General features: G+C 39.8%; 1 protein-coding gene across 1 annotated transcript in view; it reads right to left on the bottom strand.

Moving 5' to 3' along the window:
- LOC100591792 (MBT domain-containing protein 1) overlaps positions 1 to 12847 on the bottom strand; it is a 68157-nt gene extending 55310 nt beyond the window's left edge. The window contains exons 1-2 of the mRNA XM_030827439.1: positions 12638 to 12847; positions 11661 to 11724 (exon numbers count right to left, since the gene is read on the bottom strand). Coding sequence (XP_030683299.1) covers positions 11661 to 11724; positions 12638 to 12770 — 197 coding nt within the window. The 5' untranslated portion in view covers positions 12771 to 12847. The remainder of the gene's footprint in view (positions 1 to 11660; positions 11725 to 12637) is intronic.
- Positions 12848 to 12993: the final 146 nt, after the last annotated feature.

Here is a 12993-nt window from a genome sequence, read left to right on the forward strand (position 1 = left end):
ACTGCGCACAGTCCAGCATTACTCTTACGTCATAAAAATAATTAGCTTTCCATTTTCTATACTCATGTAGCATCGGGGATATCTGGTCAGGCAGAATTCCCCTGTGAAACCATCTAGGCCTGGTGTTTGGTGGGATGGTTCCTTGACAAATTTCTATTTCTTCTAGGAAAATTGGTCTTATTTTCTTTTAATCTCTAATGAGGTCAATTTTATTAAACAGTATTTTCCTAAAAAATTATCCATTCAATCTAGGTTTTGAAATGTATTTGTACAGAGGTGTGCAAAATAGTTCTGTATTAAAATAGTTCTCAATTTCCTCTGTATCCAATGTTATTTTCCTGTTGTCATTTCTTAAAATTTCATTTGTGCTTTCTCCCTTTCCCCAATTGGTTAAATTAGCTAGTGATTCATCTATTATGTGACTCTTCCCTCAAGGGTCCAAGATTGATTCATCAACTAGACGTATAGTTTTTCTGTTAACTCATTAACTTTTACTTTTATCTTTATTTTCTTTCTTGTGCTTTTGGCTTACTTTGTTCATTTCTGAATTGGGAATTTATTTTCATTTATGTAAGTATGTAAGTGTTTAGGGCTATGAATTTTCCTCTGCTCACTGCTTTAAATGTGTTCCACAGATTCTGGTATGTAGTATTATGTAGTATTTTTCTTATCATTTTCCAGAAATTTGCAATTTGTGTTTCCCTTTTACCCATTAAACTTTTAAAAATTAAGGCATACTGTTGAACACTTACCAAAATATAGGACTTTTCTAGAAAGCTCCTTCCTGTCCTTTCCCACTCAGTCTCTCCCCAGTCCTGAGTTCTATTAGCTTTGGCTAAATTTTGTATAGATTTAAGATTTTATATAAATGGCATAAAATCGTATGCATATTTTTGTCTAATTTCTTCGTCAGCATAGTATTTTTGAGATTCATTCATGTTACATGTATAAATGGTTTCTTTTTATTGCTGAGTAATACTCGTCAATATATCAGCTTACCCTTTCTTCACCCAGATTTTACTATGAATAAAGCTGCCACGAAAATTCTTGTAAAAGGTTTTCTGTGAATACATAATACAAGGTTTCTTAATTTCAAGACGGAAGTGCAATGTCCTTTTGCTTTTTGGATTTGTTTTTGTTTTCTTGTATGGGATCTACTAATGTTTTTCTAATAGATTGACAATTTTCTGTGACTATTCTGTGTTTAAAAAGAACATACTCTCTGGCCCGGCATGGTGGCTCATGCCTACAATCCCAGCACTTTGGGAGGCCAAGGCAGGAAGACTGCTTGAGCCCAAGAGTTTGAGACTAGCCTGGGTAACATGGCGAGACTTCGTCTCTACAATAAGCAAAAAAAAAAAAAAAAAAAAATTAGCTGGGCATGGTGGTGTGCACCTGTGGTCTCAGCTACTTGGGAGGCTGAGGTGGGAGGATCACCTGAGGCGGGGAGGTCAAGGCTGCAGTGAACCGTGATCATGCCACTGTACTCCAGCCTGGGAGACAGCGGGGGCAGGGGGAAGCAGTATATTCTTATTAGGGATATACTTGAAGATTTACATTATATTATTTAGATCTTTTATATCCTTTTTTACCCACTACATCTTGTGCTAAGTGTCAAAGTCCCCTAATTTTAGTTTTTTATTTTTTTTATTTTTATTTTTTTTAGATGGAGTCTCGCTCTGTCGCCCAGGCTGGAGTGCAGTGGCGCAATCTCGGCTCACTGCAAGCTCCGCCTCCCAGGTTCACGCCATTCTCCTGCCTCAGCCTCCGAGTAGCTGGGACTACAGGCGCCCGCCACCACGCCCAGCTAATTTTTTTGTATTTTTAGTAGAGACGGGGTTTCACCGTGGTCTCGACCTCCTGACCTCGTGATCCGCCCGCCTCGGCCTCCCAAAGTGCTGGGATTACAAGCGTGAGCCACCGTGCCCGGCTATTTCTTCTTATACTTCATATAGATTTTGCTGTATACAGATTGTTGCTGTGTTATTTGGTACATATTTAACTGTGAATTCTTTGTTGTGAATCATGGTTTTTAGCATTATAAACTGTTCTCTTTTATCTGATTTAATGCTTTTTTTGGTTTGAATTCTACTTTGGTATCAGCATTTTCAGTCTTGCATTCTTGGGGTTTCTATTTGCCTAGTACATATTTGTCCTGGCCTTTATGTTTGCTCTCAATTCTCCACATATTTTATCATTAGGGTGTACATTATGTACTGTGTACTTTTTTTTCTGTTCCATCATGGTTTTGTCTCTTTAAAAATTTCTCTCAGTATTTTGGAAAGTCTTCCTCATGCTTACCTTTATATTAATAGCTTTTACAGTACACTGTATTTTTTTTCTTACCTAATCTTTTCTATTTGGTCTTTCGGTTTTAGATGGTAGCCCCTGACTCCCTCATATTACTTCAATTACAGTAATTATTCTTATTCTAGTTCTGAAAAGAACAGCTCTACACAGGGTCTCATTCTGTTGCCCAGGCTAGAGTGCAGTTAGGCAAACACAGCTCTCTGCAGCCTTGACCTCCCGGGCTCAAATGATCCTCCTACTTCAGCCTCCTGAGTAGTTGGGACTACAGGCATGAGCCACCATGCCTGGCTAATTAAACGCTTTTTTTTTTGTAGAGACTGAGTCTCACTATGTTGCCCAGGCTGGTCTAGAAGTCCTGGGCTCAAGTAATCCACCCACCTAAGCCTCCCAAAGTGCTGGGATTACAGGTGTGAGCCACCACACATGGCCTTAGTTTTTCCTTTTATTTCCCATCCCATTATATTTTAGTTGCATTCTTTCTGCTTTGTCAGAATGTATAATGTTTATGTACTATTCTCTAGGTCCCTACTATTGGTTTTAATCTCAGTTCAAAAAAGATATCTGAAATACTTATTGTCAGTCTTTTTGTAGGAAATGTCCCAAATATCTCTTTTAGATGAAAGTCATCCTTTTCGAGTGTCCTCAGGAGGGGTAAACGAGTACAGTATTCCCTGAGTTCCTGCATGTTCAAACTGTTGTTCTGCAGTCTTAATACCTGAACAACAGTTAGCTGGATATAAAATCCCTGGCTAGCAGTCACTTTCCTCATGCTGCTCTGCTGTCTTGCTTTGTTATGTTGCTTTTGAGAAATCTGACACTGGTCTAATTCTCTTGCCTCTATGTCACGTCTTTGCCTGGAGACCCTGAGAATTCTTTGCATCTTTACAGTCATACAGCTTTATTAGGAAATATCTTTGAGTGTGCCTTCTGGTATGAACTTCTGTGGTATAGATTCAGATCTCTTTTCACTTCTAGAAAGTTTTCTTGGATTATAGTTTTAAATATTTTCTCTTCTTGAAGGACACCAATTACCTACAGTAGACTTTGGATCCATCTCCCATTTCAACTTGGTCAATTTTCAAAACAAGAATCTCATCTCAATTATCCTGTTTTCCTGCTTTTCTTCAATACTTTTTATTAAATCTGAATTTGAATTTGTCGTGTGGGAATGTTAAAACTTCATTATTGGTTATGATTTCATCTTCTATTTTTCTGTTTAATCTACTTTGTGTTCATTTCTTAATGCTTTTTGTTCCTTTCTGTTCTGAGTTTTATATTTGTTTCAGAATATTTCTTAATTTTATTTTTCAAATCTCCAAACATTGGTTTGAGGATGTTTAATTTCACTTGGAGCATTGTGTCAATTTTTTCCTGCTTTTTTTGATGGGGTAGATTTTCATCAGTTGAAATGCTGATTCACATTTCCTGTTTGTTTTTTCTTACAATTCTGTATGGATGTGGCCTGCTCTTTTCCATTTCTGTTCATTTCATAGGCAGAGCTCCTAGTTCAAGAACACCCTCTTAAGTTTAGTTTTTTTCTTTTCCTGAAGAATTTTTTCTTCTTTCTTCTTCTTCTTCACTGCCATGTCTCCAAGTCTTCATGTTTCCCTTATGAGGCAATGCTTATAATTTAAAGCTACCAATTCTGGTACTGCTTACCTTTAAGCTCTTCTCTATACATAGAGCTGTGAACTATCAAACTCCAAACCTATGATCAATGTTTGGGAACTTCTTTCAGATTTTCTCTTTCTGGGAGTGGATCTTTGTACCTTGTCTAAAGCTTTCACGCTCCCATACCTCTTTCAGTAGATTTGTCAAGCCTTCCCTCTCCCACTCTTAACACCTAGAGGAATGAGCATAAGGAGCAGTTGGAATATGGTTTATTTCTCTACCTATAAGAATCTACAATCTCTATTTATAGGTAGAGAAATAAACTAAATTTGTGAGTTGAACTCTTAAACACATTTTGTCTTATAGGAGTTTATTTGTAAATTCTACAATAACCTAATATTGGACTTGCTCTGTCGTTCAGGCTGCAGTGCAGTGGCATGATCTTGGCTTATTGTAACCTCTGCCTCCCAGGTTCAAGCGATTCTCATGCCTCAGTCTCCCGAGAAGCTGGGATTACAGTGTGTGCCACAACACCTGGGTAATTTTTGTATTTTTGGTAGAGACAGGGTTTTGCCATGTTGGCCAGGCTGATCTCAAACTCCTGGCCTCAAGTGATTCGCCCACTTCGGCCTCCCAAAGTGTTGGGATTACAGGCATGAGCCACCGCACCCAGCCATGTTGGAATATTTTTGTTACTGATCTGATTTGGTTATTATTATAATATTTGTAATATGCTTAGTATGTGTCAGGCATATTCAGCACTTAAATCTGTAGCAACGCATTTAAACCTTATGAGTGTTACTCTCATTTTACAGGAGGAAGCAGTGGCCCAAATAGGCTAAGCAACTTGCCCAAGATCATATAACCACCATGAACACTAATAATATGAATCATGGGACTATCTTAAAACGTTTTAAATTTTAACCTTCTTCCCCCCCCGCCCCCCAATACTGGTTCTGTCAGCTAGCCTCTGTAAGCATAGAAAACAAGCATCAAATAAATATGTTTCAGGTAATGTGCCTTCATGAACATTTTGCTCTTCAAGATAAAACCGAGGCCAGGTGCAGCAGCTCACACCTGTAATCCCAGCACTTTGGGAGACCAAGGTGGGTGGATTACTTGAGGTCAGGAGTTCCAGACCAGCCTGGCTAATATGGTAAAACCCTGTCTCTACTAAAAATACAAAAATCAGCCAGGTGTGGTGGTGGCACCTGTAGTCCAGCTACCAGGGAGGCTGAGGCAGGAGAATCATTTGAACCCGGGAGGTGAAGGCTGCCGAGAGCCAAGATTGCGCCACTGTACTCCAGTCTGGGCGACAGAATGAGACTCTGTCTCAAAAAACAAAAAACAAAAAAACACAAAACTGCAGATCATATTAGATGACTATTTACGGTCTTGAATATAGGGAGATGGAATGATTGTAAGAAGGTAAACCTTGCTTTATATTTGCCTGTATGTTCTAACTCCCTGTCTACTATAAAGTCACTAATGTCTAAAATTCATATACTAAATAAATAACATAAGCCTAAGCTTTAGAATTAGAGAGATAGATACTAGATGAGAAAGCTAAAAGAATGAAAGTAGTTGTCTCCTCAGAGCTGAATTGGGACAAGGAACCATTTTTTTTGGAATACTTTTAGCATTGTTTAATTATTGTACTAACAAGTACATGTATTACTTTGATAAAAAAAGCTAATTTATATGAAGTATATAGTACATTAAAAAATTAAGTTGGTATATACTGAGAGATTGATGATATCTGGTATCAGTAAACACATGTGGGAAAAACAGTGCTCATATACACTTGGTAGGAAGGTAAACTTACACTATCTTTCTGGAAGGCAATTTGACATTACACATGAAAACTTAAAATGGCTATGCCTTTTGACTAGGTGATTCCATTTTTAGGAATCTGTCCTTCAGAAATACTCATACATAATACATACAAGGACACAAGAACTTATGTAGAAGGATGTTTGCTAATGTAATAATAATGAAAAACTGGAGACAATCTTACAATCAGCAGGGGAATGATGAGCAACAGGTAAAATACTGAGTGGAAAAATAAATCACAATATATAGTATAATAAAATATATCACAGTATGACTCACTTTTTATTCAAAGAAACAATATACACTGGCATATACACAGATCAATATATGTATGTTTGTTTTTATGTGCACTAAGAAAGACCTTAGGAGTAGCTAAACTTTTAGCAGGGTAGGAGTAGCATGAGAAGATGAATCTAACTTTTCAATATTTTTCTTTTTTAAAACATTATAGGTGTACTTCTATAATAAAAAATAAAACAAAAGGTTTTTATAGTAACAAAATTAAAGAAGAGCTCACAAATCACAACAGAACTTCATTGTCCTACTGTAACTGTCACTTAGGTAAACCATCCTCCCTATGAAATCTACAAGGGAATTAAAAGGCATAGTCATTAACTTATTGGTATAATCAAACAAAAGTTCCAACAAAACTAAACATTTCTGGGAGAAACGACAGAAAACACTTGAAATCTTAAATGCAGGTGTCAATAAATATGGAGCCAAGTAATATTAATAATAGTATAATTTCAGTATGAGTAAACTCATCAGATATGAATAAACTCATCAGAAGTCAACCAATTCTTCATTATCCAAACCCACTGGGAGCAGTGGCTCACATAATTTTCAAAGTTTTGTATTTAGCTATGGAGCAAATATTTTCTAGAACCTTAAATTTGAATGTTGTATGCGTGAGATCACAAAGTACAAAACAGAGATTAATACATACTCTACAATGACTGAACTTGGTAGGAGCTCAAGAGCTATTTAGCTCCTGCAGGCCTCTTTTTCATTCTATTATACTATGAGGATGAAAGCACATTCTGGTATAGTGATAAAACTCATCAGTGTAAAGAGAAATGCCTTCTTTCTTTCTAAGCTTACTGTTACGAGGAACATAAATGGTAAGGATTTGGGATTACTGGGTTTTTATTTCCCACAAATTCAATGTGCAAGCAAGAATAAATTCATGTCAATGATACAATCAAGAGGAAACTGAAGGCAATAATATTCTGAACAACTCATCTAAAGAAATGGAAAAGTACCCAGGAGAAGGACAGGAGAGGACAATATGCTACATAGCAATATTTTAAGATTTAAAGCAGCAGTGAGCAAAAGGAAGTCATTCTTTGATCTACAAGAAATACAAATTTCTACCTCCTTGGGTTCAACTTCTAGACCTATCACTGTTATGACTTTGGATGTAACAATTACTTGGGTCTCAGTTTCCCTCTCTTCTAAATAAGAAAAACATCACTTACCACACAGGAAGGATGTATGATAAAAAAAAATTCACATGAATAGGCTTTCAGTTCTCCCGAAGAAAGCTATGAATCCTTAAGTACGAACCTGGAAAGCTAATTAAAAATAAAATGACCATATCAAAATTAAGTCTGAAACATGCAGCGGCCTAGAGATTCCCTGAGATCATTATCAGCTATCAATTCTACCCCCAATAATAAAATTCATACTCAAGCTGGGTGTGTGGGGCAAATGTGGTCTGAATGATCAAACAAGATCATTTATTAGTATGTTAACATAGAGACGGGCCAGGTGCAGTGGCTCACGCCTGTAATCCCAGCACTTTGGGAGGCTGAGGTGGACAGATCACAAGGTCAGGAGTTTGAGACCAGCCTGGCCAATATGGTGAAACCCCACCTCTACTAAAAATACAAAAATGAACTGGGTGTGGTGGCACTCGCCTGTAGTCCCAGCCACTCGGGAGGCTGAGGCAGAAGAATCGCTTGAACCCAGGAGGCGGAGACTGCAGTGAGCCGAGATCATGCCACTGCACTCCAGCCTGGGTGACAGAGCGAGACTCCATCTTTAAAAAAAAAAAAAGAGAGAAAATAAATTAAACAGCTTATTCAGTGTCATATTGATTTGATATAACCTAAAAACACTTGATCTGAAATGATAACATTCTCTTGGTGTTTACCTTTAAAAAAATATATTTGGAACTGGTTGCTCAGAAGATATAAAACCACTGAACAATAGTAACTACAGGCTGTTAATAATTAAAGTTGGGTTAAACACATACATATACACAAGGGGGCTACTTCTCTGGTGTATAAAATAATCTATAGCAAATTTTAAAGCTTAGAAGTCTTAAAGTAATAGATGATGATAACCTTTTCTTTTTTTCCTTTTTCTTTTTTTTTTTTTTTGAGACAGAGTCTCACTCTGTCGCCCAGGCTGGAGTCCAGTGGCACAATCACAGCTCATTTCAACCTGGGTCTCCCATCAGACTCAAGCAATCCTCCCATCTCTGCCCCCGAGTAGCTGGGACTACAGGTGTGTGCCACCACACCTGACTAATTTTTATTTTTTTTTTTGTAGAGACAGGGTTTCGCCATGTTGCCCAGGCTCATCTTGAACTCCTGGGCTCAAGCAATTTGCCTGCCCTGGGCTCTCAAAATGTTGGGATTACAGGCGTGAGCCACCACACCTGGCTAATATTAACCAATATTTATTGAATGATATATGCAAATCATTACGCTTAGCACCAGAAATACAAAGAAGTATTAGACTTAACATTCCTGTCCTACAATTTAGACTGCAAACGGTGGCCAAATAATTCGGCCACAGCGTTGAACAAACTAATGAGTATTATATACAACCAGTTTTAAAAGACTAGTAGTAGGAATTAAACATAGTGAAAACGGAAAAAGCAAAGCCTGGGAACACATCTTAACATTTTATCTTCTGACTTGTCTCATCTTTTACAGCAGCTTACATTTTTTTAAACAGCGGGCATAACATCTGAGGGGAGGTTTACAGAAACTACAGAAGGCAGGGCTGATGTTCACCCTGTATTTCAGATGAGGAAAGTGAAGCTTTCAAAGAGGTTACACAACTCACTTAAGATCGCAGTTCAGAGAGCTAGCTTGCCGACTTTGTCCAGAGCTCACTTCTACTACACTAAATTCTAAATTATCAGTGCTAAAGTGAGAACTCGAAGGGACCTCAGAAATCTCCTAATGGAGTGTTTCCTAACCAACCTGATAAACTCTCTGGGGCATACATTAAAAACACAATCCCAGGACCCACTGCAGACCTACTAAATAAGTTATAGGAGAGAGGTTTTGTATTTTAACAAGAGCCTCCAAGAAGTGATTCTAATAATTAGTTATGCTTAGAAAACAGTGTTCTATGTCTGTATGTCCAGTATGCCAGACATTTGGCTACTTAAATTTACATTGATTATAACAGCAAAATTAAAAATTGAGTTTTTCAATTTTTAGTCCCACCAGTTACATTTCAAGTGCTCAACAGCCACATGTGGCTAGTGGCTATCATAACTGGACAGCAAAGATATAGGAAATTTCCATCATTGCAGAAAGTTCTATTGGATTAAGCTGATACTAGACTAACCCTTCAACTGCCATGAGAAAATGGAGGCACAGGATCTTGTCCAACAAGGGCCATGGAGCTAGTCAGTGGCAGAATTGTGACATCAACCTCACTGCCTGCACCCCTCCTATTGTATCACCTCATTCTATCTCATATTCAGGGTTTGTTCAAATGGGAATTATTTCCTTTTCACCTTTTATTGTGGGTTCCAGCAAAGCAAGAAGAGAAAACCTAAATTCGCAGGTAAAAAAATCCTAAAGCCAAGGTTTATTAAAAAATGATTAAATCTATCTGCAATTTTTGCATGAAATCAAAAGTCATCTTGCACAGTTAAGAATACTGTGGTGTTAAGAGACATATCTTAGCTTGTTTTAACTGTTGTAAGTCCTTTCTCTTTTATTGTCCTGATGTTTTTATTCTTTCTTGAATTTTGAAACCCTCAGACTAATGATACATAAGTGTGAAAGGTTATATCTTATTTAGCAAACATTTTAAAGATGAAAAGCTGAGAAACAAAGAGCAACCCAAAAAATGTCACTTGTCTAATTTTAGAATGTGGTTACTCAGACTACTGAGCACTCTTGGCTTTTAGTAATTCAGTGGTTTAGTATTTATACTAATATGTTGTTTTCACTTTTAAACTATAGCTTATATTTTCCTTTGACCACTGTTACATTTGAAAACAACTTAAAATGTTGTTTTAATTTTCAACATAATTGAGGGACTAAAAGCACTAGAACATCTAGAAAGGTTTAGATAATAAGGTCAACATATAACCAGCTTTAAAGAATATGGCAGCGTCTTAAAAATAAAACCAGTTGTTCCTGTCTAGTATGTTTAGAATGCAGATGTCTCCAAAGTCAGTCAACTTAAGTCATGACAGTTCATGTTTAAAGTAAGCAGGAAAACAACTTGGAACTCCTTATTAATTAAAATGTTAAAAACACTATTTTTACAGCTCTACTGATTCTTTTTCATAAGCTGAATTCTAGTGAGTAGATTTAGAGGAAATATTTTACGTCAAACATTACATAAAGTTAGCAACTGGATAGTTAAAAAGCATGACGCAACAACGTAAGGCACTATGAACAAATACTTATTCAAGACAGATGTTGCCATAATTTGCCAGGTACTCCCAAGCATTCAGTATGGGGTTCTAGATAGACAGAAGCTACTTGTTATTCAGAGAAAGAGGTGGTGCAAAAAAAAAAAAAAAAAGCACAGCTAAACACTCTGGTGTTGAGGTAAACAAATGAAAAATAACAGTCTAAGTACACAAGAGCAAAGCAACAGTCTCTAAGTTATAAGAGGAGGAGAGAAAAATTGAGTCTAACCTTTTAAATAGGAGACTGGGGCTTAAGGTGAAATTTATTTGCTGGCTTTTAAATCAGATGCATTATTTCTACATTATACCTGTTATGTCTTGACCCCCACTTCACCACATTAGAGAGTAACAGGTATATCCAAGATTCTTAGGCCAATAAAACTACTTTTGGAGGCAGCATAGCTCACCAAATGAAGGAGAATGTTAGAAAAACACCCAGTGACAATAGTTTCAACTATCTCAACCACCCAGTGATAAGTACTGGTGCATGCTAGTATAAGGAGAATTAAAAATATTGTAAACTCTAAATAAGTATTAAAATGGTTCGTAAATTTCAAATCTCATAAAAGATAGTTACTTTAAAAAAAAAAAAGGAGTAAAAGCATTTGGAAGAGTGGCCCTTGGAGGAAAAATTAGCTTCCGAGGAACACAGGTCAAATACGGGTGGGGGTGGTAATCATCTAATCATCCCTCGATCAGGTGATGCCTCTAACAGCTTCCCTACCATCCCTAAGAGACAGTTTTAGACATCCTTAGGAGAAGTGATTTAGGTAACAAGCAAATGTGTTTTGTGATACAAGAACCACGGAGATGACGCTGAAATTTCTAACTTCAAAAAGATGCACTCGTGAGAGAATACAGGCACGAAATTCCCATATTGTAATTCTTTAGCTTCCTGTAGAAAAACATCTTCAGGCATGTAAGCCAGCACACTTGACACTGACCCAGCAAAGTTTTCGGCTAGCCCTCACTATCTCTCAACCCCCCCTTCCTCCACTTCCCTGCTGTTCTTTCCTGGCACAGAAAATATAGGCCAATGAGCAGTGGGTGGGTGAGGAGGATGTGAGAGAAAATTTGAGAAGTAAAAAAAGGAGCAACTTAACCAGGACATGAATGAGACTGAAGGGTCTAATAAGGGTAGGCAGACAACAATTAGAACTACTGAAACATGGGCTTTCCTGGCCTGAGCGCTCAGTTCTTTTAGAGGTGTAAGCAGGATCAGACTACCTACCACTTGTCAGAGAGGCTGCAGAGGGGACGGCTGCTTTGGATGACCTCTAATGTCTCTTCCGACTCTGAAATGTTAGGATTCTTATTTCACAAAGGAGAACGCAATGGTCACAGAAGCCCACCGACTTGAAACCGTTTTAAATATGCAGCCTTGGAGGCTGCTTCCCAAACACCACTCCCACCTCTCCCGCACGTGCCCACCCCGCCCCCTTTCAATATTTCCACCTCCACGTGCAAACCGCCTCGCGGCACTGGCCCCAAGGCAGATAGACACCTTCCCCTGCAAAGCACCAAAACTACGCTCCCCCTCCCCGCCAAGAAGAGAGGACTACTCCACTCTCCCACCCTGGGTGGCTAAAAAAGGAGAAGTCTCGGATCCAGCCTTTCCCCCCTAGCCAGAGCAGGGGGCGGGGGCAGGACGCAGAGAAAAACTTTCTTCTCGAATTTTTCTTCCAAAGGGTGGAGGAGATGGAGAGAACCCCAACGAGTCCAGGGCTGACGGGGTGGGGGGAGGGGAACCCCTGAATCGTTTAACGGCTGGAAGGGGGAGGGGGGCTCCGGAGGTTGAGGGGGCGTGGGATGGAGAAGCAGGCCAGGGAGCGGGGTCAGGGAGCTGCGGGGTTCCTGGGGTCGGGGAGCTGCAGGCGTCCCCCCCACCTGGCACACAAAGCGGCTGCCGCGCTCGGCTCTCACCAGATCCTTTGTGTTTTCCATCAGGGCCTCATGGGTAGGGGTTGTCCGTGCTCCCCGAGCCCGCGGCGCCCCCTCCCCGGGCTGGGGGCAGGTGCCTCTCCCCGGGACTGCGGCGACTACAGGGGGCCCCCGGCTGGGCCCAGACCGGTGGCGGCTGCAGCAGCCCCCGGATTTCCCCCCTTTAACTCGGGTGGCCCCAGGATATCAACAACATTAGCATAGCCCTCCCTCCCCAGCGCGCCTGCGCCGTGACCCGCGCCCCGATTGGCCCACTTCCCTACATACCCTCCTCTCTCGCTTCCAGCGTGGGACCCTCTGCAGGCTCCGTACTCCAAGGACCGTACCAAGACGAAGGGAGGAAAGCGTATTGGGGCTTGTGTCCAGAGGTTAAAGTCAAGAGGAAAAGCAGAAGTTCCATTCAGCCGTCCCAGTGTGTACTCGGGCTTTCTTGCGCTCCTTTCAATATGTTGCAGCTGCGAAGTTGTGTTGGAAAAATTTTCCACTCCAGTCACGCCGCTTTCCCCTACACCCGGAAGATTGGCCCTCCCGGAGGAACTCCCACACGGGGCGGGGCTGGGTAGGGGAGTAGGAGTTACGTAGAGGGAGGGAGTGCTGGTCACGTGGCAAGAGGCTGCGCACGC

The sequence above is a fragment of the Nomascus leucogenys genome, chromosome 14 (assembly GCF_006542625.1).
Source record: "Nomascus leucogenys isolate Asia chromosome 14, Asia_NLE_v1, whole genome shotgun sequence".
NCBI classification, from domain to species: domain Eukaryota; kingdom Metazoa; phylum Chordata; class Mammalia; order Primates; family Hylobatidae; genus Nomascus; species Nomascus leucogenys.